This window comes from Bos indicus x Bos taurus, chromosome 8 (assembly GCF_003369695.1).
Source record: "Bos indicus x Bos taurus breed Angus x Brahman F1 hybrid chromosome 8, Bos_hybrid_MaternalHap_v2.0, whole genome shotgun sequence".
NCBI classification, from domain to species: Eukaryota; Metazoa; Chordata; class Mammalia; order Artiodactyla; family Bovidae; genus Bos; species Bos indicus x Bos taurus.
The window spans coordinates 72,748,793-72,776,464 of NC_040083.1; the positions used below are offsets into that span (position 1 = coordinate 72,748,793).

At 37.5% G+C, this 27,672-nt stretch overlaps 1 protein-coding gene across 1 annotated transcript in view; it reads right to left on the minus strand.

The window, feature by feature from the left end:
• The window catches only part of KCTD9 (potassium channel tetramerization domain containing 9), an 81,372-nt gene that overhangs the window by 48,588 nt on the left and 5,112 nt on the right, over positions 1-27,672 (minus strand). The window contains exons 2-6 of the mRNA XM_027549950.1: positions 19,269-19,390; positions 16,756-16,799; positions 5,976-6,072; positions 5,310-5,368; positions 4,975-5,103 (exon numbers count right to left, since the gene is read on the minus strand). Of these exons, the coding sequence (XP_027405751.1) occupies positions 4,975-5,103; positions 5,310-5,368; positions 5,976-6,072; positions 16,756-16,799; positions 19,269-19,390 (451 nt within the window). The remainder of the gene's footprint in view (positions 1-4,974; positions 5,104-5,309; positions 5,369-5,975; positions 6,073-16,755; positions 16,800-19,268; positions 19,391-27,672) is intronic.

Consider the following 27,672-nt stretch of genomic DNA (forward strand, 5'->3'; position numbering starts at 1 on the left):
CACAGAAATATTTACACTTCCAATGTCACTTCCTAGGCAGATAGGATATGAAACGAGACAGGGGAAAATGAAAGTGGGAAACATAAGACAGCCCATTGGCATATAAAGCTGAAGCTTAAACGTTCTCAGGAGGAGAGGGTGCCGATTAAAGTGAAAAGCGGCAGAGGGATACAGGTGGTGAGAAGATAAGGATTTGTATAAGCACAGCTCACTGTTTATTTTTATAGTAATTATTGCAGCAGAATGGCTGAAATGAAACATAGGCTAGAAGCTTAGAGCAATCACTGGCAGAAGGTGAAGAATGAAAGAGGAACAAGGAGTATGAGTCATTGTGGAGCTAGATGAAAGGGTCAACCCATATCATCTTTTCATTAATTTATTCTAATTAGAGGATAATTACAAATATTTTGATGGTTTTTGCCATACATCAGTATGAATCAGCCACAGGTATACACTGGTCTCTTCATCCTGAATCCCCCTCGCAGCTCTCTCCCTACCCTATCCCTCCAGGTTGTCAAAGAACACTGGCTTTGGGTAGGCAATGTAAATTTAATATGACAACAATGCAAGTTATTGAGTGTTTCGTATTTCATTATAGAGTTTGTGCCCCTTTGTGGATTACAGTCTTACCATGGTGAATGGGCTTACATAACTCGATGGACCTATGAGCCATGCTGTGCAGGGCCATCCAAGATGGATGGGTGACAGTGGAGAATTCTGACAAAATGCAGTCCACTGCAGGAGGGAGGGCAAACCCCTGCAAGTCTTGCTGCAAGAGCCTCATAAACAGTATGAAAAGCCAAAAAGATAAAACACCCGAAGATGAGTCCCCCAGGTCAGAAGGTGTCCTATATGCTACTGGGTAAGAGCAGAGGGCAATTAATTACCAATAGCTCCAGAAAGAGTGAAGCAGCTAGGCCAAAGCAAAAACAATGCTCAGTTGTGGATGTGTCTGATGTGAAAGTAAAGTCCAACGTTATAAAGAACAATACTGCTAAGAACTTAGAATGTTAGGTCCATGAATCAAGGTAAATTAGAGGTGATCAAGGAGAAGGTAAGAGTGAACATTGATATATCAGAGAAGTCTGTGAAATAAAATGGACTGGAATGGGAGAATTTAATTCAGATGAACATCACATCTACGACTGAGGGGAAGAATCCCTTAGAAGAAATGGATTAGCCCTCATAGTCAACAAAGAGTCCGAAATGCAGTAATTACGTGCAATCTCAAAAATGAAAGAAAGATCTCAATTGGTTTCCAAGGCAAACCATTCAACATCACAATAATCCAAGTCTATGCCCCAAGTACTGATGCCAAAGAAGCTGAAGTTCACGGGTTCTATGAAGACCTACAAGAATTCTAAAACTAACACCAAAAAAGATGTCCTTTTCATCATAGGGAATTAGAATGTAAACATAGGAAGTCAAGAGATACCTGGAGTTAACAGGCAAATTTGGCCTTGGAGTAAAAATGAAGCAGGGAAAAGATTAACAGAGTTTTGTCAAGAGTACACACTGGTCACAGCAAAACACCCTTTTCCAGCAACACAAGAGATGACTTTACACATGGACATCACCAGATGGTCAATAACGAAATCAGACTGATTACATTCTTTGCAGCCAGAGATAGAGAAGCTCTATTCATCAGCAAAAACAAGACCTGGGGCTGACTGTGGCTCACATCATGAGCTCCTTATTGCAAAATTCAGGCTTATATGAAGAAACTAGGGAAAACCAATAGGCCACTCAGGTATGACCTAAATCAAGTCCCTTATGATTATACAGTGAAGGTGACAAATAGATTCAAGAAATTAGATCTGGTAGACAGAATGCTTGAAGGACTATGGATGGAGGTTTGTACAGGAAGAGGTGACCAAAACCATCGCAAAGAAAAAGAAATGCAAGAAGGCAAAGTGATTGTCTGAGGAGGATTTACAAATAGCTGAGTAAAGAAGAGAAGCAAGAGGCAAAGGAGAAGGGGAACGATATACCCAGCTGAATGCAGAGTTCCAGAGAACAGCAAGGAGAGAAAACAAAGCCCTTCTTAAGAGAACAATGCAAATAAATAGAGGAAAACAATAGAATGGGAAAGACTTGAGATCTCTTCAAGAAAACTGGAGATACTAAGTGAACACTTAATGCAAAGATGGGCAAAATAAAGGACAGAAACGGTATGAACCTAACAGAAGCAGAAGAGATTAAGAAGAAGTGACAAGAATACACAGAGCAACTATACAAAAAAGGTCTTAATGACCCAGATAAGCACGATGGTGTGGTCACTCACCTACAGCCAGACATTCTTAAGCGTAAAGTCAAGTGGGCCTTAGGAAGCATTACTACAAACAAAGCTAGTGGAGGTGATGGAATTCCAGCTGAGCTATTTCAAATTCTAAAATATGATGTTGTAAAAGTGCCACACACACTATGCCAATAAATCTGAAAAACTCAGCAATGGCCACAGGACTGGAAAAGGTCAGTTTTCATTCCAACCCCAAAGAAAGGCAGTGCCAAAGAATGTTCCAACTATTGGACAATTGTACTCCTTTCACATGCTAGTAAGGTTTTGCTCAAAATCCTTCAAGCTAGGCTTCAGCAGTACATGTACAGAAATTCCAGATGTACAAGCTGGGTTTAGAAAAGGCAGAGGAATTGCCAGACATTGCATTACCAACATTTGATGGATCATAGAGAAAGCAATGGCATTCCAGAAAAACATCTGCTTCACTGAATATACTAATGCCTTTGACTATGTGGATCACAACAAACTGTGGAAAATTCTTAGAGATGGGAATACCAGACCACCTTACCTGCCTCCTGAGAAACCTGTATGCAGGTCAAGAAGCAAGTTAGAACCTGACATGAAACAACAGACTGGTTGAAAACTGGGAAAGGAATACATCAAGGTTGTATATTGTCATTCTGTTTATTCTATGCAGAGTACATCATGAAAAATGTCAAGCCAGATGATCACAAGCTAGAATCAAGATTGCCAGTAGAAATATCAACAACCTCAGATACCATACTAATGGCAGAAAGCAAAGAGGAACTAACTAGCCTCTTGAAGAGGGTGAAAGAGGAGAGTATAGAAGCTGGCTTTAAATTTAACATTCAAAAAGCTAAGATCATGACATCCAGTCCCACCATTTCATACAAACAGATTTTATTTCCTGGGCTCCAAAAATCACTGTGGATGGTAACTGCAGCCATGAAATTAAAAGACACTTGCTCCTTGGAAGAAAAGTTATGACAAACCTAGACAGCATATTAAAAAGCAAAGACATCTCTTTGCTGACAGAAGTCTGTACAGTCAAAGCTATGGTTTTTCCAGTAGTCATGTACGGATGTGAGAGGTGAACCATAAAGAATGCTGAGCGCCAAAGAATTGATGTTTTCAAACTGTGGTGTTGGAGAAGACTCTTGAGAGTCCCTTGGACAGCAAGGAGATCAAACCAGTCAATCCTAAAGGAAATCAACCCTGAATATTCAAAAAGGACTGATGCTGAAGCTTCAATACTTTGGCCACTTGATGCAGTGGGTCTGCTTGTTGGAAAAGACCCCAGTGCTGGGAAAGATTGAGGGCAGGAGGCAAAAGAGGCGACAGAGAATTAGATGGTTGGATGGCATCGACGTAAAGGACATGAGTTTGAGCAAACTGTGGGAGATAGTGAAGCACAGAGAAGCCTGGCATGCTGCAGTCCACGGGGCCGCAGAGTCAGACACAACTAAGTGACTGAACGACAACTGCCTGACTCCCGTCCCCATGTTTAACTCCTATGCCATTCAACAACATCGGGATTGTAAGCTCACATCCCCCAGGCTGATTCTGATGTGTTTGCAGAGAAGCATTTTAAAAGTCAGAAGATTTTATGTAACATGTTAGATTTTCAGTTTTTCTTTAAAAATCACAGCTCTGGAACGTTAAGTCCACACATCTCCCTGACAACAAACTGCCATAAGATCACCACCTTCCCACCACTCCACAGGATACACTGGCTTCTGTCACTTGGATGAGGCCTGTGAACTACTTTATAAGGATTCTCATGTTCACTGTCATCATGAACATTAACAGAAATCTCACTATACAGTCAGGGGTGAGTGTTTTTTTTAAAGTCTTTTGTCCCACCCACGCAGTGCAGCATTCTTAATTCCCTGACCAGGAACTGAACCCACAGCCGCTGCACTGGAAGAAAAAGTCTTCACCACTGGACCACCAAGGAAGTCCTGAGGTGAGAATATTTTTAACAGTTTTCAAAGGAGACTCAGACTGTCCCCAGGTTAATCTTGTAGTAAGTTGTAGAATCAACATTCTAATCCAGTCCTATGATTCCAAAGTACAATTTCCTCTCTTGACCTCACTTCTCAATATAATGGAAAGGTCCATAACCGAATCCAAGTCACACTTATAATGCAATTTTAAAAAGAACAAGGACTTCCATGGTGGCAACATGGGTAATCTGTCTGCCAATGCAGGGGACACGGGTTTGATCCCTGGTCCAATAAGACTTTAGTGTGCCACGAAGCAACTAAACCCAAGTGCCACAGCTACTGAAGCCAGTGCTCCTAGAACCTGTGCTCCACGAAAGAGAAGCCATCACAGCGAGAAGCCCACACACTGCAACAAAGGGTAGCCCCTGCTCACCGCAACCAGAGAAAGCCTGCACAAAGCGACGAAGACCCAGTGCAGCCAAAAACAAATAAAGAAAAACTTAAAAAGTAAATAAAAATTTTAAAAGAATAATACAATAGAGTGCTTACTGATAAATTCTAAGTCTATTTAGAATCCAAAATTGGAATTCATGGGTCTGTGGCTATACCTCTGTAACTATACATACTCGTATACACGTAAAAGCATTTAGTATTAAAAGTGAAAAAGATAATTTTACTTGATGAAAATACATTACACTAAGCTAGTTTAAAAAAAGAAGTATAAATCCTAAACTTACAAAAATATAAGGAATTACATTGCAAACTCACCCAATAAATTAATCCCATCATTGACAATGAGCTGTCCATGACGCAAGTAGTTCAAAATGGGTTCAAAATACTCAGGACTTCGGTCAATTAAGAAAGCTCCTCTATGATCTTGTTTATTTCCCCAGACACCTGTGGGGCCAACAAAATGAAGATAGCCCCCCCATAAGCAAAAAATAAAGTCAGAAATTTATAGGAAGAAAACTGTGTAGCATACCAGTATGTTTTTACTCGTGTACAGATTATTACCAATACCATTAAAAAGTACAAAAGGACAGTAGTTTATAAAGTCAATACAGCTACAGACGCAAAATGGGAAAATTATGGACTGCACTCACCTTTGTCCTTAAACATGTGGGCCAGCATACTGTCGGGTTCTTTATTCACTAAAGTGCTCCTAAGAATTCAGGGAAAAAAATGGATTTCTCCATTTGTCTTTATAAACAAACATATTTAAGTCAAGAGTATACTTGATCTCAGCTGCTCTCTCAAAAAGATGCATGCTATAACCTGGGAGGAGTGATGCTGGGAGACAAAAATGTGCAGTAAGTTGCCATTTATCAAAATCCCTTCTAATCTGGCACTTCCTTTGATTTAAACATCGATTTAGTTGACTTTAAATTCAATGCTAATCTATCCCTCTAGCATACAACTATATCACAATTTCCATGCTCTAAAGTAGGCTGTTTTTATCCCTTTAGCATAAGCAGTTGTGTCTTAAAATTTCAGTGTTGTTAATTTTCTTACTTGTGTTACAAGTATATTGCTCAATATTTTAAAAACACATTCTAAAAATGCTAAATTCATGCTTTTTGTGCCTTCTCTGGAATGACTTATGAGCCATTTTTCTACTCTCAAAAAAAAAAAACTTTCTAAAAATTGGTTTCAAATCACACAGTATATTTAAGCCGCACTGGAATATCTTCTAAGGAAATCAGTAATCTGAAGGAAAGAACAGACAGCATATAGCATCACGTTGACACACACACACATGTTGCACCTACCGTGTGGTGGTAAAGTACCGCCCTCCAACATTTAATGTGAGCCAGTCTGTGTGAGATCCTGACAGCCCTTCAGGTAGTTTAGAATCTGTCTGAGGATCTAGAGATGACAGGTAGAAAAAATAAACATTAATTCGGGGAATCATTAATTTGGTGATTTGGGGAAGATGCCAATACCGTAATTTTTTAAACTAAAAACACAGATAAAAGCATGGCAGAGCTACTAGGACAGCAAGCCCTGTACCCATAGACAGCATCAAAAACAAAACTAAGTATAAGGTATACCACCAGTACTGACAGCTAGGAGAGCAGCTATGGCATCAGCTTCTTTGATGGCAGCAGCAGGGTATGTAGTGATTCTAAGAATTCCAAAGTAATCCATAAAGACTCACTGCAAAACTCAGCAAATCTACTTGAGAACAACCACCCGGAAGTGGAGGGGTCCGCCCACTCTTAACTGCAGGTGATTCAGGTAGTGTGCAGTAAGATCTGAAGGGGCGGAAAATGAACTCTCAAAACTCCCACCTAGGAAAAAAGCCCCACACTGAGGGTAAATTGTTGGGAAAAGGAACACATCGAAGTCAGTTCTAATGAGGTAGGTGAACCTAGAGTCTATTATACAGAGTGAAGTAGGTCAGAAAGAGAAAAACAAATATCACATATTAACACACATATATGGAATCTAGAAAGATGGTACTGATGAACCTATTCGCAGGGCAGCAATGGAGATGCAGACACAGAGAACAGACTTATGGACACAGGCAGAGGGGAGGAAGGAGAGGGTAAGACAAATGGCGACAGCAGCATGGAAACACACACACTGCCATACATAGAACAGACAGCCAAGGGAAATTTGCTGCATGACTCAGGGAACCCAAACCTAGGCTCTGTAACAACCTAGAGGGGTGTGAAAGGGTCGGGGTGGGAGGGAGTTTCAAGAGGGAGGGCACATATATATACCTATGGCTAATTCATGTTGATGTATGGCAGAAATGAAACCAATATTCTAAAAGCAATTATCCTTTAATTAAAAATAAATTTTAAAAAAAGATAATAAAAGTCAACAAGGTCCACCAGAACCAGAATACATAAGAAGGTAATCCCCATATTTTTTCAATACTTCACAATAAACAGAAAAGGCAAACCTAAAGCCATGAAATTAGGAAAACTTTCCTAAGTCAGCCAGTCCTTCTCCAGTAAAGGAAAATGAATTTCATGTAAAAAATGAGGAATAGAAACTCCCATACAAAATTAAAAAATTATTTTTAAAAAGGAAGACTACATCCCTATAGATAATAAAGATATGGCAGAAATACCCACAAAATAGGTAAACTATAATATTTAAAATATACTAAAAGAGGTAAACAATATAAACCAGAACCAAAAATGAAGAAATGGGACAAGAGAACTGAGAATTAGAAGTAAAAAGAAAAATCATTTCAGAAATGAAGATTACAAGAAACACAGGAGTGAAAGAACACCACAGATAATGCCTGAAGGGAGAGAAAAGATGAAAGGGGAAAGCTTTAAAAAGCAAAAAGAAATGAAGGAAGAGATGAAAAGTATTTAATAGATTTCAACTTACCTACGGAGGCAAAAGAGCTGTGTACAAAAAACTACAAGACACTGATGAAAGAAATCACAGACAACACAAACAGATGGAGAGATATTCCATGCTCCTGGGCTGGAAGAATCAATACTGTGAAAATGACTATACTATCAAATGTAATATATAGATAGAATGCAACCCCCATCAAATTACCAATGGCACTTTCCACAGAATTAGAACAAAAAAATTTCACAATTCGTATGGAAACATGGAAGACCCCAAGCAGTCAAAGCAATCTTGAGAAAGAAGAATGGAGCTGGAAGAATCAACTTACCTGATTTCAGACTATAATACAAACATACAGTCATCAAGACAGCATGGTACTGGCACAGAGTACAGAACAATGGAACAAGATAGAAAGCCCAGAGATAAACCCACACACCTATGGGCACCTTATCTTTGACAAAGGAGGCAAGAATATACAATGGGGAAAAGATAGTCTCTTGAATAAGCAGTGCTGGGAGAACTGGACAACTATGTGTAAAAGAATGAAATTAGAACACTTTCTCACACCATATTCAAAGATAGACTCAAAATGGAGTAAAAACCTAAATGTAAGACCACAGACTATCAAACTCTTAGATGAGAACATAGGCAGAATACTATACGACATAAATCATAACAAGATCCTCTATGACCCACCTCCAAGAATAATGGAAATAAGAACAAAAATAAACAAATGGGACCTAATTAAACTTAAAAGCTTTTGCACAGCAAAGGAAAGTATAAACAAGGTGAAAAGATAAACCACAGAATGGGAGAAAATAATAGCAAATGAAACAACCAACAGAGGATTAATTTCCAAAATATACAAACAACTCATACCAGAAAAACAAACAAACCAGTCAAAAAGTGGACAAAAGACCTAAACAGACATTTCTCTAAAGACCACATACAGATAGCTAATAAACACATGAAAAGATGCTCAACACCTCTCCTTATTGGTGAAATACAAGTCAAAACTACAGTGAGTATCACCTCACTAGTCAGAATGGCCATCATCAAAAAATCCACAAACAACAAGTGCTGGAGAAAGCATGGGAAAAGGGGAACCCTCTTGCACTGATAGTGGGAATGTAAATTGATACAGCCACTATGGAAGACATTATGGAGATTCCTTAGAAAACCAGGAATAAAACCACCATATGACCCAGTAATATCATTTCTAGGCATACACCCTGAGGAAACCAAACCTGAAAAAGACATGCATCCCAATATTCACTGAAGCATTATTTACAATAGCTAGGACATGGAAGCAACCCAGATGTCCATCTACAGATGAATGGATAAAAAAGCTGTGGTCCATATATGTAATGGAATACTACTCAGTCATAAAAAGGAATGCATTTGAGTCAATTCTTGTGAGATGAATGCAACTACAGCCTATTATATAGTGTGAAGTAAGTCAAAAATAAATATCACATATTAATGCATATATATGGAATCTAGAAAGATGGTACTCATTAACCTATTCACAGGGCAGCAATGGAGACACACAGAGAACAGACATACGGACAAGGGCCAGGGAGAGAAAGGAGAGGGTGAGATAAATGGAGAGAACAGCATGGAAGCATACAAACTACCATATGTAAAATAGATAGCCAATGGAAATTTGCTGTAGGACTCAGGGAACTCAAACCGGGCTCTGTAACAACCTAGAGGGTTAGAGGGAGGGAGTTTAAGAGAGAGGGGACATCTGTATACCTATGGCTAATTCATGTTGATGTATGGCAGAAATGAAACCAATAATGTAAAGCAATCATCAATTTAAAAAAATAACAATAATTTAAAAAGATTTTAAATACATCAACTGAACACAAGTATAAAAGATCGAATAATATACAATAGATATCCTGATCGGAGAAAATCAAATCATGGTGACAAAACAAACACAAAGTTCAAGAAAACTTTTCTGAAATTAAAAAAAGTGAAACTACGTATTGAAAGGGCCCACCACATATCTGAGAAAATCAACCCAGAACAATTCAGAACATCTAGAAATAGACTATTAAAGTTACTGTATTTTATTTATTTATTTATTTTTTTTTAAGTTACTGTATTTTAAAGAAAGAGAATCACCCTTCAGGGGATCTAGGAAAAATAGTCAGTTACAAGAAATCAGCTTTTTTTCAACACAAGTACTCTATGCTAGAAAAAAACGGAGTAACATATTTAAGGTATTTAAAGAAAAATCACAACCTAAAGATTTTTTTAAACAATTGAGGTATAACTGATATACAATAAAAAATATACCATTAAAGTGGCAATTTTGTCATGAAATCATCTGACATATGATTTTACGACTAGCCAAACTGATTTTCAGGTATAGAGGCCACATGCAAGATGTCAAGAGAACACAGTTTTCACAAGTTCTTTATAAAGAATCTACTGGAAAATAAATTTCAGACGGCCTCTTGAGACATCAATTTAAGGACTGGAGGAGAAAAAATAAGTGATGGTTTTAAGGGAAAGAGTACAGTATACAATGGTGTGTGTGTGTATGTCTATGTATACAGCATATTTGACAATGGATACACTTTTAAATAAAGGAATAGGCATATTAAAAATCCTTAACTGTCTTTAGTAGTCATATTGTCTTTGTAATCATATACAAAGTATTGGGATTGTTAGTGAAACTTTTATGTGTATTTTGTGTAAGATGAAGGAAAACAGTAATTTCTTGACATTATGTGTGTCCCTGGAAACCAGGATTACTGATATGCAAGAAAGGAGACACAGATAAAAGAAAATGTTAAACAAAAACCTTACAATTCTATACTCAATTTCAGCACATATAGATTTGATTTTTTTTTTTTTTTTTTTTTGTAATAGGACTGGGAGCATTCTCTTAGGCCTGAATTAAAAAACTGGAGGTCTAAAAGAGAATCTTGGGGATGGTCTTGATCACTGCCTCCTGTACAATGTCATGAGACTCCATCCATAGTTCTTCAGGCACTCTAACAAATCTAATCCCGTGCATCTATTTGTCACTTCCACTGTATAACCTTAAGGGATTTGATTTAGATCATACTTGAATGGTCTAGTGGTTTCCCCTATTTTCTTCAATCTAAGTCTGAGTTTGACAATAAGGAATTCATAATCTGAGCCACAGTATGCTCCTGGTCTTATTTTTGCTGACTGCATACAGCTTCCCCATCTTTGCTGCAAAGAATATAATCAATCTGACTTTGATACTAACCATCTGCTGATGTCCATGTGTACAGTCTTCTTTTGTGTTGTTTGGAAGAGGGTGTTTGCTATGAGTAGGGCATTCTCGTGGCAAAACTCTGTTTGCCTTTGACCTGCTTCGTTTTGTAATCCAAGGCCAAATTTACCTATTATTTCAGGTAGCTCTTGATTTTCTACTTTTGCATTCCAGTCCCCTATAATGAAGAGGACATCTTTCTTGGGTACTGGTTCTAGAAGTTCTTGTAGGTCTTCATAGAACCGTTCAACTTCAGCTTCTTCAGCATTACTGGTTGGGGCATAGACCTGGATTACCATGATATTGAATGGTTTGCCTTGGAAACGAACAGAGATCATTCTGTTGCTTTTGAGACTGCATCCAAGTACTGCATTTCAGACTCTCTTGTTGACTATGATGGCTACTCCATTTCTTCTAAGGGATTCTTGCCCATAGTGGTAGATATAATGGTCACCTGAGTTAAATTCACCCATTCCAGTCCATTTTAGTTCACTGATTCCCAAAATGTCGATGTTCACTCTTGCCATCTCCTGTTTGATCACTTCCAATTTGCCTTGATTCACTGACCTAACATTCCAGGTTTCTATGCAATATTGCTCTTTACAGCATCAGACTTTATTTCCAACACCTGTCACATCTACAATTGGGTGTTGTTTTTCTTTGATGAGGCCTTACAAATAGCTGAGAAGAGAAGCGAAGCAAAAGGCAAAGGAGAAAAGGAAGGACATACCCATCTGAATGCAGAGTTCCAAAGAATAGCAAGGAAAGAAAGCCTTCCTCAGTGACAAATGCAAAGAAATAGAGGAAAACAATAGAATGGGAAAAACTAGAGACCTCTTCAAGAAAATTAGATATACCAAGGGAACATTTCATGCAAAGATGGGCACAATAAAGGACAGAAATGGTATGAACCTAACAGAAGCAGAAGATATTAAGAAGAGGTGGCAAAAATACACAGAAGAACTATACAAAAAGATCTTCATGACCCAGATAACCATGATGGTGTGATTACTCACCTAGAGCCAGACATCCTGGAGTGCGAAGTCAAGTGGGCCTTAGGAAGCATCACTACGAACAAAGCTAGTGGAGATGATAGAATTCCAGTTTAAGCTATTTCAAATCCTGAAAGATGATGCTGTGAAAGTGCTGCACTCAATATGCCAGCAAATTTGGAAAACTCAGCAGTGGCCACAGGACTGAAAAAGGTCAGTTTTCATTCCAATCCCAAAGAAAGGCAATATCAAAGAATGTTCAAACTACCGCACAACTGCACTAATCTCACGCACTAGAAAAGTAATGCTCAAAATTCTCCAAGCCAGGCTTCAACAGTACGTGAATTGAAAACTTCCAGATGTTCAAGCTAGATTTAGAAAAGGCAGAGGAACCAGAGATCAAACTGCCAACATCTGTTGAGTCATTGAAAAAGCAAGAGAGTTCCAGAAAAACACCTACTTCTGCTTTACTGACTATGCCAAAGCCTTTGACTGTGTGGATCACAATAAATTGTGGAAACTGTTCAAGAGATGGGAATACCAGACCTCCTGACATGCCTCCTGAGAAATCTGTATGCACGTCAAGAGGCAACAGTTAAAACTGGACATGAAACAACACACTGGTTCCAAATCAGGAAAGGAGTACGTCAAGGCTATATATTGTTACCCTGCTTATTTAACTTATATGTAGAGTACATCATGTGAAATGCAAGGCTGGATGAAGCACAAGCTGGAATCAAGATTGCCAGGAGAAATATCAATAACCTCAGATACACAGATGACACCACCCTTATGGCAGAAAGTGAAGAAGAACTAAAGAGCCTCTTGATCAAAGTGAAAAAGGAGAGTGAAAAAGTTGGCTTAAAGCTCAACATTCAGAAAACGAAGATCATGGTATGCGGTCCCATCACTTCATGGCAAACAGATGGAGAAAAGTGGAAACAGTGGCTATTTTTTGGGGCTCCAAAATCACTGCAGATGGTGATTGCAGCCATGAAATTAAAAGACACCTGCTCCTTGGAAGAAAAGCTATGACCAGCCTAGATAGCATATTCAAAGCAAAGATATTACTTTGCCAACAAAGGTCCATCTAGTCAAAGCTACGGTTTTTCCAGTATTCATGTATGGATATGAGTTGGACTATAACCAAAGCTGAGCACAAAAGAATTGATGCTTTTTGGAGAAGGAAATGGCAACCCACTCCAGTGTTCTTGCCTGGAAAATCTCATGAACAGATGAGCCTGGTGGACTAGTGTCTGGCATCGCAGAGTCATACACAACTTAGCAACTGAACAACAACAACACACAATCAGGCAGATGGTGATTTGGGGAAATAGTTCTTGATGGAAATGTGACATAAAATGAAGAGTGAAGTGACCTAGCAATACGGAATACAGAGTTTTGTAAGAAATTAACATTTGTGTATAGAATAATAATTGCAAATATTCAAACAATAAAGTCCATGGCTAAAGAAAAAAAAAAGAATTGATGCTTTTGAACTGTGGTGTTGGAGAAGACCCTTTAGAGTCCCTTGGACTACAAGGAGATCCAACCAGTCAATCCTAAAGGAAATCAGTCCTGTATATTCATTGGAAGGATTGATGCTGAAGCTGAAACTCCAATACTTTGGCCACCTGATCTGAAGAACTGACTCACTGGAAAAGACCCTGATGCTGGAAAAGATAAAGGCGGGAGAAGGGGACGACAGAGGATGAGATGGTTAGATGGCATCACCAACGCAATGGTCATGAGTTTGAGTAGGCTCCGGGAGTTGGTGATGGATAGGGAAGCCTGGCATGCTGCAGTCCATGGGGTCGCAAAGAGTCGGACAGGACTGAGCTACTGAACTGAATTGAAAAGAGAATCAGTTCTTAAGACATCATATTGAATGACAGAAGCCTCATACAAAAGAATACATGTTCTGTGATTCTAACTATATGAAGGTTTATATAATAGGGGAAATTATTGTATGGTAGGGACAAAATTAGTAGTTGTCTCTGGTGGGGTAGGGTGGGACTAAGAAAGAGCCTGAGGCAAATTTCTAGGATGATTGTAACATTCTTATCTTGATAGGGGTTTGGGTTACACAGATGGGTACATTTGTCAACACTCAGTAAGATACACTTAAAATTTATGCATTTTATGCAAGTTTAACTCAAAAATATGTAAAACATATTGAGCTCTAGTTGATCATATGTAGCTGAAATGTTCAGGGGTGAAGTGTATTGATAATGACAATCTCTTTGAAATGCATCAAAAAATAAAATGGACTGGTAGAAACATGGATCATTATGCAACAAAGAATAATGAAGAATAGTAAACTGCTGATGAGTAGAATCTAGGTGATGAGTATATGGATGTTTACGGAAATATTCTAAAAGTAAAATGCTAGGAGGAAACAAGAAAAAGACACAAGTTGGAATACTGCCCAGACGAAACATGATTAAGCATTTTAAGTGTACCATTAGGTGGCATTTAGTGCATTCACAATGTTGTACAACCACCACCACTCCCTAGTTTCAAAGCTTCATCATTATTTAGATTTTGATAGGGGTTACATTCATTCCTAAGCATTTTATTTTTATGCTATTGTAAATTGAACTGTTTAAGTATATATTTTTGGATTGTTCATTGCTAGTATATAGAAATACAACTGATTTTTGTGTGTTGATTTTGACTCTTGGAAGTTTGCTGAATTCATTTATTAGCTCTAACTTCATGTGTGTTTAGGGTTTATCTAAATACAAGATCATGTTATCTGAGAATAGAAATAATTTTACTTCTTGCCTGTTTGATTTGGCTAGAACCTCTAATATAATGTCAATCTGAAGTTGCAAAAGTGGGCATTGTTCCTAATTCTAGTGGAAAAACTTTGTCTTTCACCACTGTGTATGTTGGTAGCTGTGGGTTTTTCATATATGGCCTTTATCATAACAAACTAGAAATAGAAGGAAACTTACTAAGTGTTTTTATTGTGAAAAGATGTGAATTTTGTCAAAAATCTTTCATTGCATCAGTGGAGATATTTTGGGGGTTTTCCTTCATTCTACTAAGGTGACATATCAGATTGATTCCTTTTTGTCTGTTGGCCCATTCTCAAATTCCAGGAATAAATCCCATTTGGTCATAGAGTATAACCCTTTCAATATACTTCTTTGGTTTGCTCATATTTTGCTCAGGATTTTAATGTCAGTATTCATACAGGATATTTGCAATTTTCTTGTAGTGTCTTTGCCTGGCTTTGGTATCAGTGTAAAAGTTTGCAAAATATATTCTCGATGCAAAACAAAATCTTATAATCCTAATTATAAACCAAAGCATGAACCCATGCTTTCCTGGTGGCTCAGCTGGTAAAGAATCCACCTGGAATGTGGGAGACCTGGGTTCAATCCCTGGGTTGGGAAGATCCTCTGGAGAAGGGAATGGCTACCCACTGCAGTATTCTTGCCTGCAGAATTCCAAGGACAGTCCATGGGGTCACAAAGAGTCAGACACAACTGAGTCACTTTCTTGAGGTATTTTATCTATGTTATATATGATATAAAGCTTTCTATAATATAACATTTATTACATATGAATCTTATCCACTAGCTATGTATTTCAAATTTTGTTCACCAAAAAACCTAGTAATGATGATGAACTCAGGAGCAATGAGCCTCCCTAGTACCCAGATTGTGTCTTGAAATGACATTTTCCACTAAAAGATATGAAGGTTTCCAATAATAAAAAACTGATCTGGGTTTAGGACAAGAGAAGTATCAGATGAACATTTTGCTATTCCAGATAGTAAGGAATCTGTAAAAGACTAACAGGTTTGTATAAGAGGAAAACTTCAAGGGATTTCCACTGGTCAAAAGTAAAATAATCTAGGTATCAATAAATGCAGAGGATGAAAACATACCCAATATTTTTAACTCTAAAAGCTCGGAATGATGAAACAAAAAACACTAAATCACTTTTTATTGTTTATTTGTATGCAATGACTCAATCAAGTGACTACTACCTGCCACTCTGTTAGGTTAACAGGTAAAAAAAGATGAGAAAAATTTTTTGTTCACAGCCTTAAGGCAAAGACAGAGAATATGCACTTACTTCTAAGTTGCCATATGATGATCCTAAGAACTACCTCCACTCAATAAACACAAATATTGAGAAGGCTTAAAAAATACTTAAATATTCATAGTGTGATTGTCTGAAACTATGTCAGATACTCATTAAAGAATATTTACCTTATTTAAGCCTCAGGCTCTTTCTTTTGAGATATACACTGTACCTGCTTTCTTCAAAATTAAAGGGTAGTATGTATATATGTGTATGAGTGTGTGTGGTTGATACTGGCATCTTTGACTGATTTTTCTGTTGTGAATGATTGTCAAACATTACTTTTGCAAGCAATCTGTTGTTTAGTTGCTCAGTCATGTCTAATTCTAACTCCAAGACAGTAGCCAACCATGCTCCTCTGTCAGTGGGATTTCCCAGGAAAGAATAGTGGAGTGGGTTGCCATTTCCTTCTCCAGGGGATCTTCCCGACCCAGGCATCGAACCCATGTCTCCTGTACTGTCAAGTGGATTCTTTACCACTGAGCCACCAGGGAAGCCCTCTGCAACCTATACATGCTTAAGAATATGTAACACAAGAGAGAGACTTGGTAACTACTATCAGAGAAAATTTCAAGAAAACAGAGTTCTAAAATCAAAACTACCTTATTGTGGCATAATTAATGGATATGTGCACATCTAGAGCATTTTAAAAACACATAAAAGATGAAGTATCCATACTAAAATATGATCATCTAATTTAAGTTAGAAATTTACTTTCACATTCCCCCAACCCCAATGCAGAATCCAAAGAGCTATGAAGAGCTGAATACTGCCACAAGATACTTTTTAATGTTTGGCTTAGTAAAGCCAGGTAAAATATTTGAAATTTCATCTCTATTTTGGCAGACAAAATTGGCTTTTAAGGGAGTCACTTACCAATAAATGGTTCTCCTTCACACACAAACAAAACATCATCATCCCTGGGGAAATCAAAATTTAAAAAGCCACCATCAAAATCCAGAAATCACATTAATTATCTGTTGACTAGAGGGTCTACATTATAGAGAATATTATAGAAGATAGGTTTTGCTATCTATGATGTAAAGAAGTTGACCAAGTTTCTAATGCTTTCTGTTTAAACCCAGGTTACTTCAGCCTCTTCCTGCTCCTAAATTCTATGATCTGATGAGAATGAAATAAGGTTCACTAGACACTTATTTAAAGGGATAAATCTGCCTTGGGTATTTAAAAAAAAAAAAACACCAAAAGCCACTATTGTGGTAGATCACTGATGAGTTAACTTGATTTACTTATTTAGCAAGCTTTCACCAAAGTAGGTCTCTGTGACTTTCATAAAATTCAAAGTGCTTAACCCTCTGACTTAACTGTTTCTGGATTTAAATTCAAAGAAGATTCTGCACATGAAAGTACTTTTGAAATGGAAATAAAAACAAACCCACTATACAAGTTATGTGAATTCAGCTTTCTCATCAATTGAAAAATATACTGTTATGCTCAAAGGATATGATTAAAACTATAGCCAACTCTTCTTTTTTCACTTTATTTCTGTAACCCTAAAAAAAATTATTAGGGTTTTCTCCCACATCATCAGCTGTTCTTTGCTTTGGTAATGAAATAAACTTTCATATTATATCTTGGAAGAATATAGTTGGAAGTAACACACCTATAAACACTAATACACTATATTTACCTAAATATAACCTATCAAAATAAATACCTAAATATATTTACCTATATAAACAAATAATCCAAACATCTGGATTATCAGTGTTTATCCTCCCCTGCCCCACTTCACCATTAGTATAAATAAATTATCAGAGCTTATATTGTGAACCACAAATTATTAAACAGGTAGATATGATACAACATACATAAATGCTATTTCTTATCCTTTTTAATTGAAGCTTTTAATTGAAGTATAGTTGATGTATAATATTATGTTTCAAGTGTACAATACAGTGATTTGACAATGAAATATATGAAATGATCTCTACAATAAGTCTACCATCTGATGGCTACTCCACAATAAATAACCATCTGTCCCCATACAAAATTATTACAGTATTACTGACTGTATTCTTTGTGGTGCAAATTACATGCCTGTGACTTATCTATTTTGTGTGGAAGTTTATACCTCCTAATCCGAACCTCCTTCCCCTCTGGCAGAACTCAATTTGAGTTCTAAACAGTACGTATTCTATAGTTCAGAAGGTTTCAGTTATGACCTTCTTCGATTATAACCTATGTTGTAGAAATTTTTAATTCTAAAGTATAAATTATATTTCTAAATAACACATCACAGGAACACAGAACTTTCCTTGGAAGCAGAGTGTGTTTCCTCAGGAGAAATTAAGGTTGATATATCATTCCACAATGTGATAATCCAAAGAAACCAAAGCTGGGAGATAAATACTTAAAAACTAAGAAATTCTCCCAATTTCTTTGGACTTTTAAATCTGTATCTTTTAAGCTTATAACCTTTTCTGCTTGTTCACCATGCCAGTTAATTTTTTAAGGGTAATATAAAAATGTGTTTTCCTCTCATTAATCAGAGTCAACTATTAAACCATATGACCTGGGTAAGTCCTTCTACTTTTCAGATGTTAGTTTCCTCATGCATAAAACAAAGGGGCCAGAAGTGTTTAAAGGCAGTATGTTGTACTGAAATGTTATTCTAAGATGGGTTTAAATGAAAATTAAATTTTGTATACTACCATAATTTAGAGCATCATCTTCACAACATCATGTTTAAAAAGCCCATGCCTTTGGTAACGTGGGTAAAGCAAATACAACTAACTAGCACAGCGACAGTACTTAGTATCTGCTCCCATTCCACCTTCGTTAAGCCGACTCCTGCTCCAAAAGTCTATGATCCCATGAGGATGGAATGAGGTGAACTGGACACTGGTTTTAAAATATGCCTGGCACACTTAAAAAACAAAACCCCAAAACAAACCAACCAAAACCGCTATCATGGTGGATCATGGGTAAGTTAACTATAGTTAACATTCTATCTTACTTTTGGTAAGTCTTCCCCAGAGTAGCTCTCCATGATGCTTATAAAATTCAAAAGCGCTCTTAGGAAATGAATTGAACAATAAGAAGTACCACATAAAGGAGAACAATTAAATTTCTAACATTAATAATTCATGTCTTACTAGATCCATTTCTAGTAATATAAAGAGGTCCTCACAAGCATATATGGACTCTGCAGAAAGACTATGAGTATACTGGAATGTACTCAGGGTTTTCCAGCTGATCAATGCACCCTAAGTCCAAACTATTTAAATTCCAAAGAGCAAATTCCAGTCAATCATTTGCCAAAATCCTCTATTCTTAATAGGGATTAACTACCACTTAAGGGGGATAGCAAAGCATCAAGAAGCTGAGGGTACACTGTAGACAGCTAATAAAAAGGTGAAGGTTACCTGATCAAAGCAATATCATCAATCAGTCCACCTTTCCCATTATACACACTGGTGGCTTTTATGCCGAGTTTATTGCTGGCCACAGAAAGCAAATCAGATAAAGTTCCATATACAGCGACCACCTGTAAACACACCAGATTAATTTGAACAACTTACATAATCAATTTTGTCACTTCCAAATTACAAACCACCACACTATAAATGAGATTTAAAAAAAAAAAATCAGATTATCACATAAAAAGATTTTCAGAGATCCTTAACACATCATTGACCTGAGATGTCATGCTCAGTCACATCCAACTCTTTGTGATTCCGTGGACTGTAGCCCACCAGGCTTCTCTGTCCATGGGATTTCCCAGGCAAGAATATTGGAATGGGCTGCCATTTCCTTTTCCAGGGGATCATCCCAACCCAGGGATCAAACTTGTGTACCCTGCATTGACAAGCACTCCACCTGCGAAGTCTGCCACAGGTGTTAATTTCTGCAAAATTCCCCTGGTCAATAACGTGTTAACAGTCTCTCTCTCCTTTTGATGACTCAAATATTTACTCAATGCCACAATACTGTTGAAATCTGAAACTAGAGAAATCAGCTCTAACTAAAACCAAACTACTGATACAATCTTATAGTACGTTAAACAGTGCTCCAGTTCTGATCTAAAAGAGACCCACACTTGAATTTAGATTCTGCCATTTCCTAGCTGTCAGCTCAAGAAAAATTGACCTCTTCATGCTTGTGTGGCTTTAAGGAGAAATGAATAGTGTGCACCTGCATCAGAAAGTCATCAGGAGAATGAAATGAATTAATGCATGATCAGAGCTTTGCGAAGTACCTGGGACCTATTAAGTCTTTATGTTGTTGCTTTTACATGACTTCTTTGTTAAATGAATGATTAAAAAAAAAAGAAACTTACTGCTTATTAAAACATTTACCATATCAAGTATCTTATAAACAGTTAACAACTTCCCACTTCATCTAACTTCAATAATTGTATTATTTTATAAAAGCCAGATTTGGACTAAATACAGCACAGGGCTGGGTTACAATGAATTGCTCCATTCTCCTTTAAACCAGGCAGTCTGATACTAGTGCAACATACATGCAACTGCTCATGTAAGAGGTTGAGACTATTCACACGGAGTGAATTTTTGGCTCTGATCCTAACTATACACTTCCAGTGGCTTTGTTGTATAGTTGTATCACTATCAGATCTCTGAGAATTATGAATAAAAAGTAGGTGAGGAGCTGAACCTGAAGCATGACTTGAAACAGACTTCCCATAAAATACTGGATACAGGTGTCATGTGAAATGTGAACCAGAGCTGGTCATTTGTTCACTGGTCACTGGAATATAGTAGACTGAATTTTTTGTTAAGTAAATGAATAATCGAGCACAGGGGGGTTGCCTGCCAATATAGGAGTGCCCAATCTCTCAACAGCACAGTACAGAGATTCCAACTCTTTTATTTTGGATCATAACCTATGAGAAGTGTTGCCAAGTTGTGGCACTTAGGGGAAAGGCTGTAGGCAAACAGTTTAAAAGGAACAAGGTGGATTATTAAAAATAATGTACAATCCAAGTGCTCATAAACACAAGGATAAACAAAACGTGGTATTTTCATACAATGGAATATCATTCAGCTATAAAAAGGAATACAATCTGATACATGCTACAACATAGATGAATCTTGAAAACATTACTCTAAGTGAAATAAACCAGACCAAAAAAAGGGACAAATATCACATGATTCCACTTATTTGAAGTACTTAGAACAGGCAAATTCATAGAGATAGAAAGTAAAAAAACAAAGATGACCTGAGCAGAAGGGGGAATGAAGAGTTACTGCTTAACAGGTACATAGATCCTGTTTGGGATGATGCAAAAGTCTTGAAAATAAAAAGTGGTCAGGTTATATACATTGTGAATATACTTAATGCTGATGAAATGTGTTCTCAAAATGGCTCAAATGGCACTTTTATGTTATGTATATTTTACCATAATAAAGAAAATAATCACGCAAAGCACTTGGCATAGTCTTTTGTACACTGCAGTTCAGTTCAGTTGCTCAGTCGTGTCCAACTCTTTGCGACCCCATGAACCACGCAGCACGCCAGGCCTCCCCGTCCATCACCAACTCCCGGAGTCCACCCAAACTCATGTCCATTGAGTTGGTGATGCCAACCAACTATCTCATCCTCCCTCGTCCCCTTCTCCTCCTGCCCTCATCTTTCACAGCATCAGGATCATTCCCAGTGAGTCAACTCTTTGCATCAGGTGGCCAAAGTATTGGAGTTTCAGCTTCAGCATCAGTCCTTCCAATGAACACCCAGGACTGATCTCCTTCAGGATGGACTGGATGGATCTCCTCACAGTCCCTCGCAAGGGACTCTCAGGAGTCTTCTCCAACACAACAGTTCAAAGCATCAATTCTTCGGTGCTCAGCTTTCTTTATAGTCCAACTCTCACATCCATATGTGACCACTGGAAAAACCATAGCCTTGACTAGATGGATCTTTGTTGGCAAAGTAATGTCTCTGCTTTTTAATATGCTGTCTAGGTTGGTCATAACTTTTCTTCCAAGGAGTAAGCGTCTTTTAATTTTATGCCTTTTTTTAAAATTTTATTTTATTTTTAAACTTTACATAATTGTATTAGTTTTGCCAAACATCAAAATGAATCCATCACAGGTATACATGTGCTCCCCCTCCTGAACCCGCCTCCCTCCTCCCTCCCCATACCATCCCTCCAGGTCGTCCCAGTGCACCAGCCCCAAGCATCCAGTATCGTGCATTGAACCTGGACTGGCATCTCATTTCATACATGATATTTTACATGTTTCAATGCCAGTCTCCCAAATCTTCCCACCCTCTCCCTCTCCCACAGAGTCCATAAGACTGTTCCATACATCAGCGTCACTTTTGCTGTCTCGTACACAGGGTTATTGTTATCATCTTTCTAAATTCCATATATATGCGTTAGTATACTGTATTGGTGTTTTTCCTTCTGGCTTACTTCACTCTGTATAATAGGCTCCAGTTTCATCCACCTCATTAGAACTGATTCAAATGTATTCTTTTTAATGGCTGAGTAATACTCCATTGTGTATATGTACCACAGCTGCAATCCCCATCTGCAGTGATTTTGGAGCCCAGAAAAATAAAGTCAGCCACTGTTTCCCGTTTCCCCATCTATCTGCCATGAAGTGATGGGACCGGATGCCATGATCTTAGTTTTCTGAATGTTGAGCTTTAAGCCAACTTTTTCACTCTCCCCTTTCACTTTCATCAAGAAGCTCTTTAGTTCTTCTTCACTTTCTGCCATAAGGGTGGTGTCATCTGCATATCTGAGGTTATTGATATTTCTCCTGGCAATCTTGATTCCAGCTTGTGCTTCCTCCAGTCCAGCGTTTCTCATGATGTACTCTGCACAGAAGTTAAATAAGCAGGGTGACAATATACAGCCTTGACGTACTCCTTTTCCTATTTGGAACCAGTCTGTTGTTCCATGTCCAGTTCTAACTGTTGCTTCCTGACCTACATACAGATTTCTCAAGAGGCAGGTCAGGTGGTCTGGTATTCCCATCTCTTTCAGAATTTTCCAGTTTATTGTGATCCACACAGTCCACATAATCAATAAAGCAGAAATAGATGTTTTTCTGGAACTCTCTTCTTTTTTCGATGATCCAGCAGATGTTGGCAATTTGATCTCTGGTTCCTCTGCCTTTTCTAAAACCAGCTTGAACATCAGCAAGTTCACGGTTCACATATTGCTAAAGCCTGGCTTGGAGAATTTTGAGCATCACTCTACTAGCATGTGAGATGAGTGCAATTGTGTGGTAGTTTGAGCATTCTTTGTCATTGCCTTTCTTTGGGATTGGAATGAAAACTGACCTTTTCCAGTCCTGTGGCCACTGCTGAGTTTTCCAAATTTGCTGGCATATTGAGTGCAGCACTTTCACAGAGTCATCTTTCAGGATTTAAAATAGCTCAACTGGTATTCCATCACCTCCACTAGCTTAGTTCGTAGTGATGCTTCCTAAGGCCCAATTGACTTCACATTCCAGGATGTCTGGCTATAGGTGAGTGTGAGTGATCACACCATCATGATTATCTGGGTCGTGAAGATCTTTTTTGTACAGTTCTTTTGTGTATTCTTGCCACCTCTTAATATCTTCTGCTTCTGTTAGGTCCCTACCATTTCTGTCCTTTACTGTGCCCATCTTTACATGAAATGTTCCCTTGGTGTCTCTAATTTCCTTGAAGAGATCTCTAGTCTTTCCCATCTGTTGTTTTCCTCTATTTCTTTGCATTGATTGCTGAGGAAGGCTTTCTTATCTCTCCTTGCTATTCTTTGGAACTCTGCATGCAAATGGGTATATCTTCCCTTGTCTCCTTTGCTTTTCACTTCTCTCCTTTTCACAGCTATTTGTAAGGCCTTCTCAGATACCCGTTTTGCTTTTTTGCATTTCTTTTTCTTGGGGATGCTCTTGATTCCTGTCTCCTGTACAATGTCACAAACCTCCATCCATAGTTCCTCAGGCATTCTATCAGATCTAGTCCCTTAAATCTATTTCTCACTTCCATTGTATTTGATTTAGGGATAAGGGATTTGATTTAGGTCATACCTGAATGGTCTAGTGGTTTTCTCCACTTTCTTCAATTTCATTCTGAATTTGGCAATAAGGAGTTCATGATCCAAGCCACAGTCAGATACCAGTCTTGTTTTTGCTGACTGTATAGAGCTTCTCCATCTTTGGCTGCAAAGAATATATCAATCTGATTTCAGTGTTGACCATCTGGTGACGTCCATGTGTAGAGTCTTCTCCTGTGTTGTTGGAAAAAGGTGTTTGCTATGAACACTGTGTTCTCTTGGCAGAACTCTTAGCCTTTGCCGGCTTCATTCTGTACTCCAAGGCCAAATCTGCCTGTTACTCCAGGTGTTTCTTGACTTCCTACTTTTGCATTCCAGTCCCCTATAATGAAAAGGACATCTTTTTGGGGTGTTGGTTCTAAAAGGTCTTGTAGGTCTTCGTAGAACCGTTCAACTTCAGCTTCTTCCGTGTTACTGGTCGGTGCATAGTCTTGGATTACCATGATACTGAATGGTTTGCCTTGGAAACGAATAGAGATCATTCTGTCGTTTTTGAGATCGTATCCAAGTACTGCATTCCGGACTCTCTTGTTGACTATGATGGCTACTGTTTCTTCTAAGGGATTCCTGCCCACAGTAGTAGATATAATGGTCATCTGAGTTAAATTCACCCATTTCAGTCCATCTTAGTTTACCGATTCCTAGAATGTCGATGTTTACTCTTGTCATCTTCTGTTTGACCACTTCCAATTTGCCTTGATTCATGGACCTAACACTCCAGGTTCCTATGCAGTAATGCTTTTTACAGCATCGAGCCCTGCTTCCATCACCAGTCCCATTCACAACTGGGTGTTGTTTTTGCTTTGGCTCCATCCCTTCATTCTTTCTGGAGAAAGAATGTACACTGCAGACATGCCATAAATGATTGTATCCTGAAGAAAATATGTCCCTTCTGTTTCATATCATTTTTCACGTTTGCAGCAGAGCCTGTAATTCTGTCATTTCAGACACAAAGTTCCAGAGAAGGAGAAAGATCTAGAAAATTCTTAGTATAACAGCAACTATGACAAGAATGCTGATGACAGAAAGATTTTCCTACTCTCCCCTAGCAGTTCCCAGGCTGTAAAAGTTGTTCTGAATTTGCTTTGGTTGGTCACTTGGCTCTCTGCTTCTTGTGTATCTTCACATGGCTTTATTTTGCCTGACATTATCCCCTCCTTGCCCTAAGATCAACTTTCTCCACCCCATTTCTTTTTACTTCTCTCCCTCAAGCAACATAAAATGATGAAAATTTAATGTATCTCTCTATATAATGCTCCTGAATTTAAATAGTAGAGCATACCATTTTATAAGCTTATTTTTTTTTTCAAAACTACAAATTAAACTGTTTTCTACTTCCATATGATTGACTTGATTTTTTTCTGTGGGTCAGCTGTTTCCTCATGAAAATAAAGGGCACCTACCACATTTGAAAGCCATGCTGTCAAACTTGGAAGTACCTAGCTATGAGAGGCTATTAAATTTTTTACGTTAGTTATTAAAGATCTTGTGTGTGTTTTTTTTTTTTAAATGTAAGCATTTATCACTACTAACTTCTCTCGTAGAACTGCTTTTGCTGCATCTCATACATTTTGGGATGTTGTATTTCCACCTTACCATAATAAAGAAAATAATCAGGCATAATAATTTTTTCTTTTCCATGGAGTTTCCCAGGCAAAGATACTACAGTGGGTTGCCATTTCCTTCTCCAGAGGCTATTTAATTTTATTACAACTAATTACAATAAAAGTTAAGTTCATCAGTTACATCAGCCATATTTCAAGTGATCAGCAGCCACAATGGCTGGTGGTTACCATATTGAACAGCACAGATATGGAAGTTTTCCTTCATCACAGAAGTTCTTTGAATACTACTGTTTCAAAGAGCAGAATAAAATGGAGAACAAAGAACCAGATATATTAATTGTTAAGCTTGACCATGTCACAGCAACTCACGATAACAAAGTAGTAGAGTCCAACTTAAATCCTTTTTGTACAGAAGGTGGAGTAGTTGCCATCTTTCGTTTCCCACTGAAGTAAAATTTCATTATAAGGTAAAAATAAGGTTAAAAAAAGCCACACACCACACAGTTTGGCAATTATAAGGCAATCAAAATACAACAGGTGTTTTTTTTTGTAGGCTGTAGAACTATTAATGAGCACATTCCAGACACAAATTACGTTTGCCTTTATGACTTAAATAAGGCCTAACATAGTACTGAACACAATTTATCATTTGACCAAATTTTTTCTAACATGACTTCCTATCGAGGCTGTAAAGTTTTAATAAAAATTTTTTAGTTTGTAAAAAGTCATTATTTGTTTTGTGAATTTAGGTAACCAACAAGCCCCTGTAATTGTTGAAGAAGTACCTCCCTGTACAACCCACATCTCTTGACACTCTCTCACTCACACACACACACACAATGCAGCCAGTTTAAAAAGAAGGATCCTCTTAAGTGTCACAGTAAGTACGGACTCTGATAAATGGTTTCCTGAATGTCAGATGAAATTTTCATTGCTTTCAGAATGCTGAATGAGGATGCATCTTTTTGTGTGAGTCAATTATATTTAAGTCTTTTCCACGGACATTAGGTAAAAAACAAAGTACACAGCAGAAATGCAATTCTAAAGTAATGTTCATAGAGTTCATGTAACTATGGAAAGTGGTCATTTTTGGATAGTAGAATTACGGTTCACTTATCTTGTGAGACTTTTTGTACTCCAGACTTGTTACAATGAACATCTTTTATGCAAAAAGAGAAAAAAGTTATAACTTACAGTTTCCATAGCTCTAGATACTAGATTTACAAATAAGAATTATTTTAGCAATTGACAAGTAATCTGGTAATGAACAACGTTTTTTAAATGAGATCACCAAAGGGCCATCGATGAGAAAAAACAGCACTGAAATTACTAGCAAGAATTTTACAGTACTGAATATTTGAAAATTCCCTTTAAGTTGGGCCAATATACTTGTTTTTCGTTTGAAAGGCAATTGCAGCATTTGTTTTCAACAAAATTGCTTTAGCTGACTCTCTTGAGTATACTAACAAATAACTCACAAGTACGATTGCAGACATAATACTTAAAATCTTTTATATAAGCCAATGAGATATCAGATTTTAAAATGGGATGCAATTTTTAAATGTGATACACCTGGAAAAGATTTTAAGTTGGTGCGATTCAAACAGGCTACATATATACTTTTCATTATCTATCAACACTGTTGAGAAAAGGTGACGTTGGAAAGCTTGTATGTCATGGATATGAATTCTGTTACTTACTAAGCTTATTACTCCAGTCCTCAGAGAGGCCAAGCATTTATAAAATGTTCATGCTTACAATGGCTATCTGTTTCATGTGTGTTATACTTCCTAGTGTGGACTTCAAGTTTTCATGTCACTATGATTACCCATTTTAATAACCTAGGCACTATACTTTGAATGGAAGCATTCTATGGAGAAAATTGAGAAGTATGTCTATTAAACTTTATGGCCACTAGATTATATTAGTGTTTAACTTAATTCTTTCTAAAGTTCAGATCCCATTACAAATGAAAGCTATCCACCGACTAAGAAAGTAAAAAATGCCTACCAGGACATATCAGTTTAATGAAGTTTAGTTTACCTTTAAACATTGTTCTCAAATCGTAACCTATGCTATTCAAATTTACAAAGTAAAACCTATATTTAAAACGTGTTTTTCTTACACGCCCACAGTACCTATTACATAATATACAATCAATAAACACGTACTGGATTTATGAAAGTC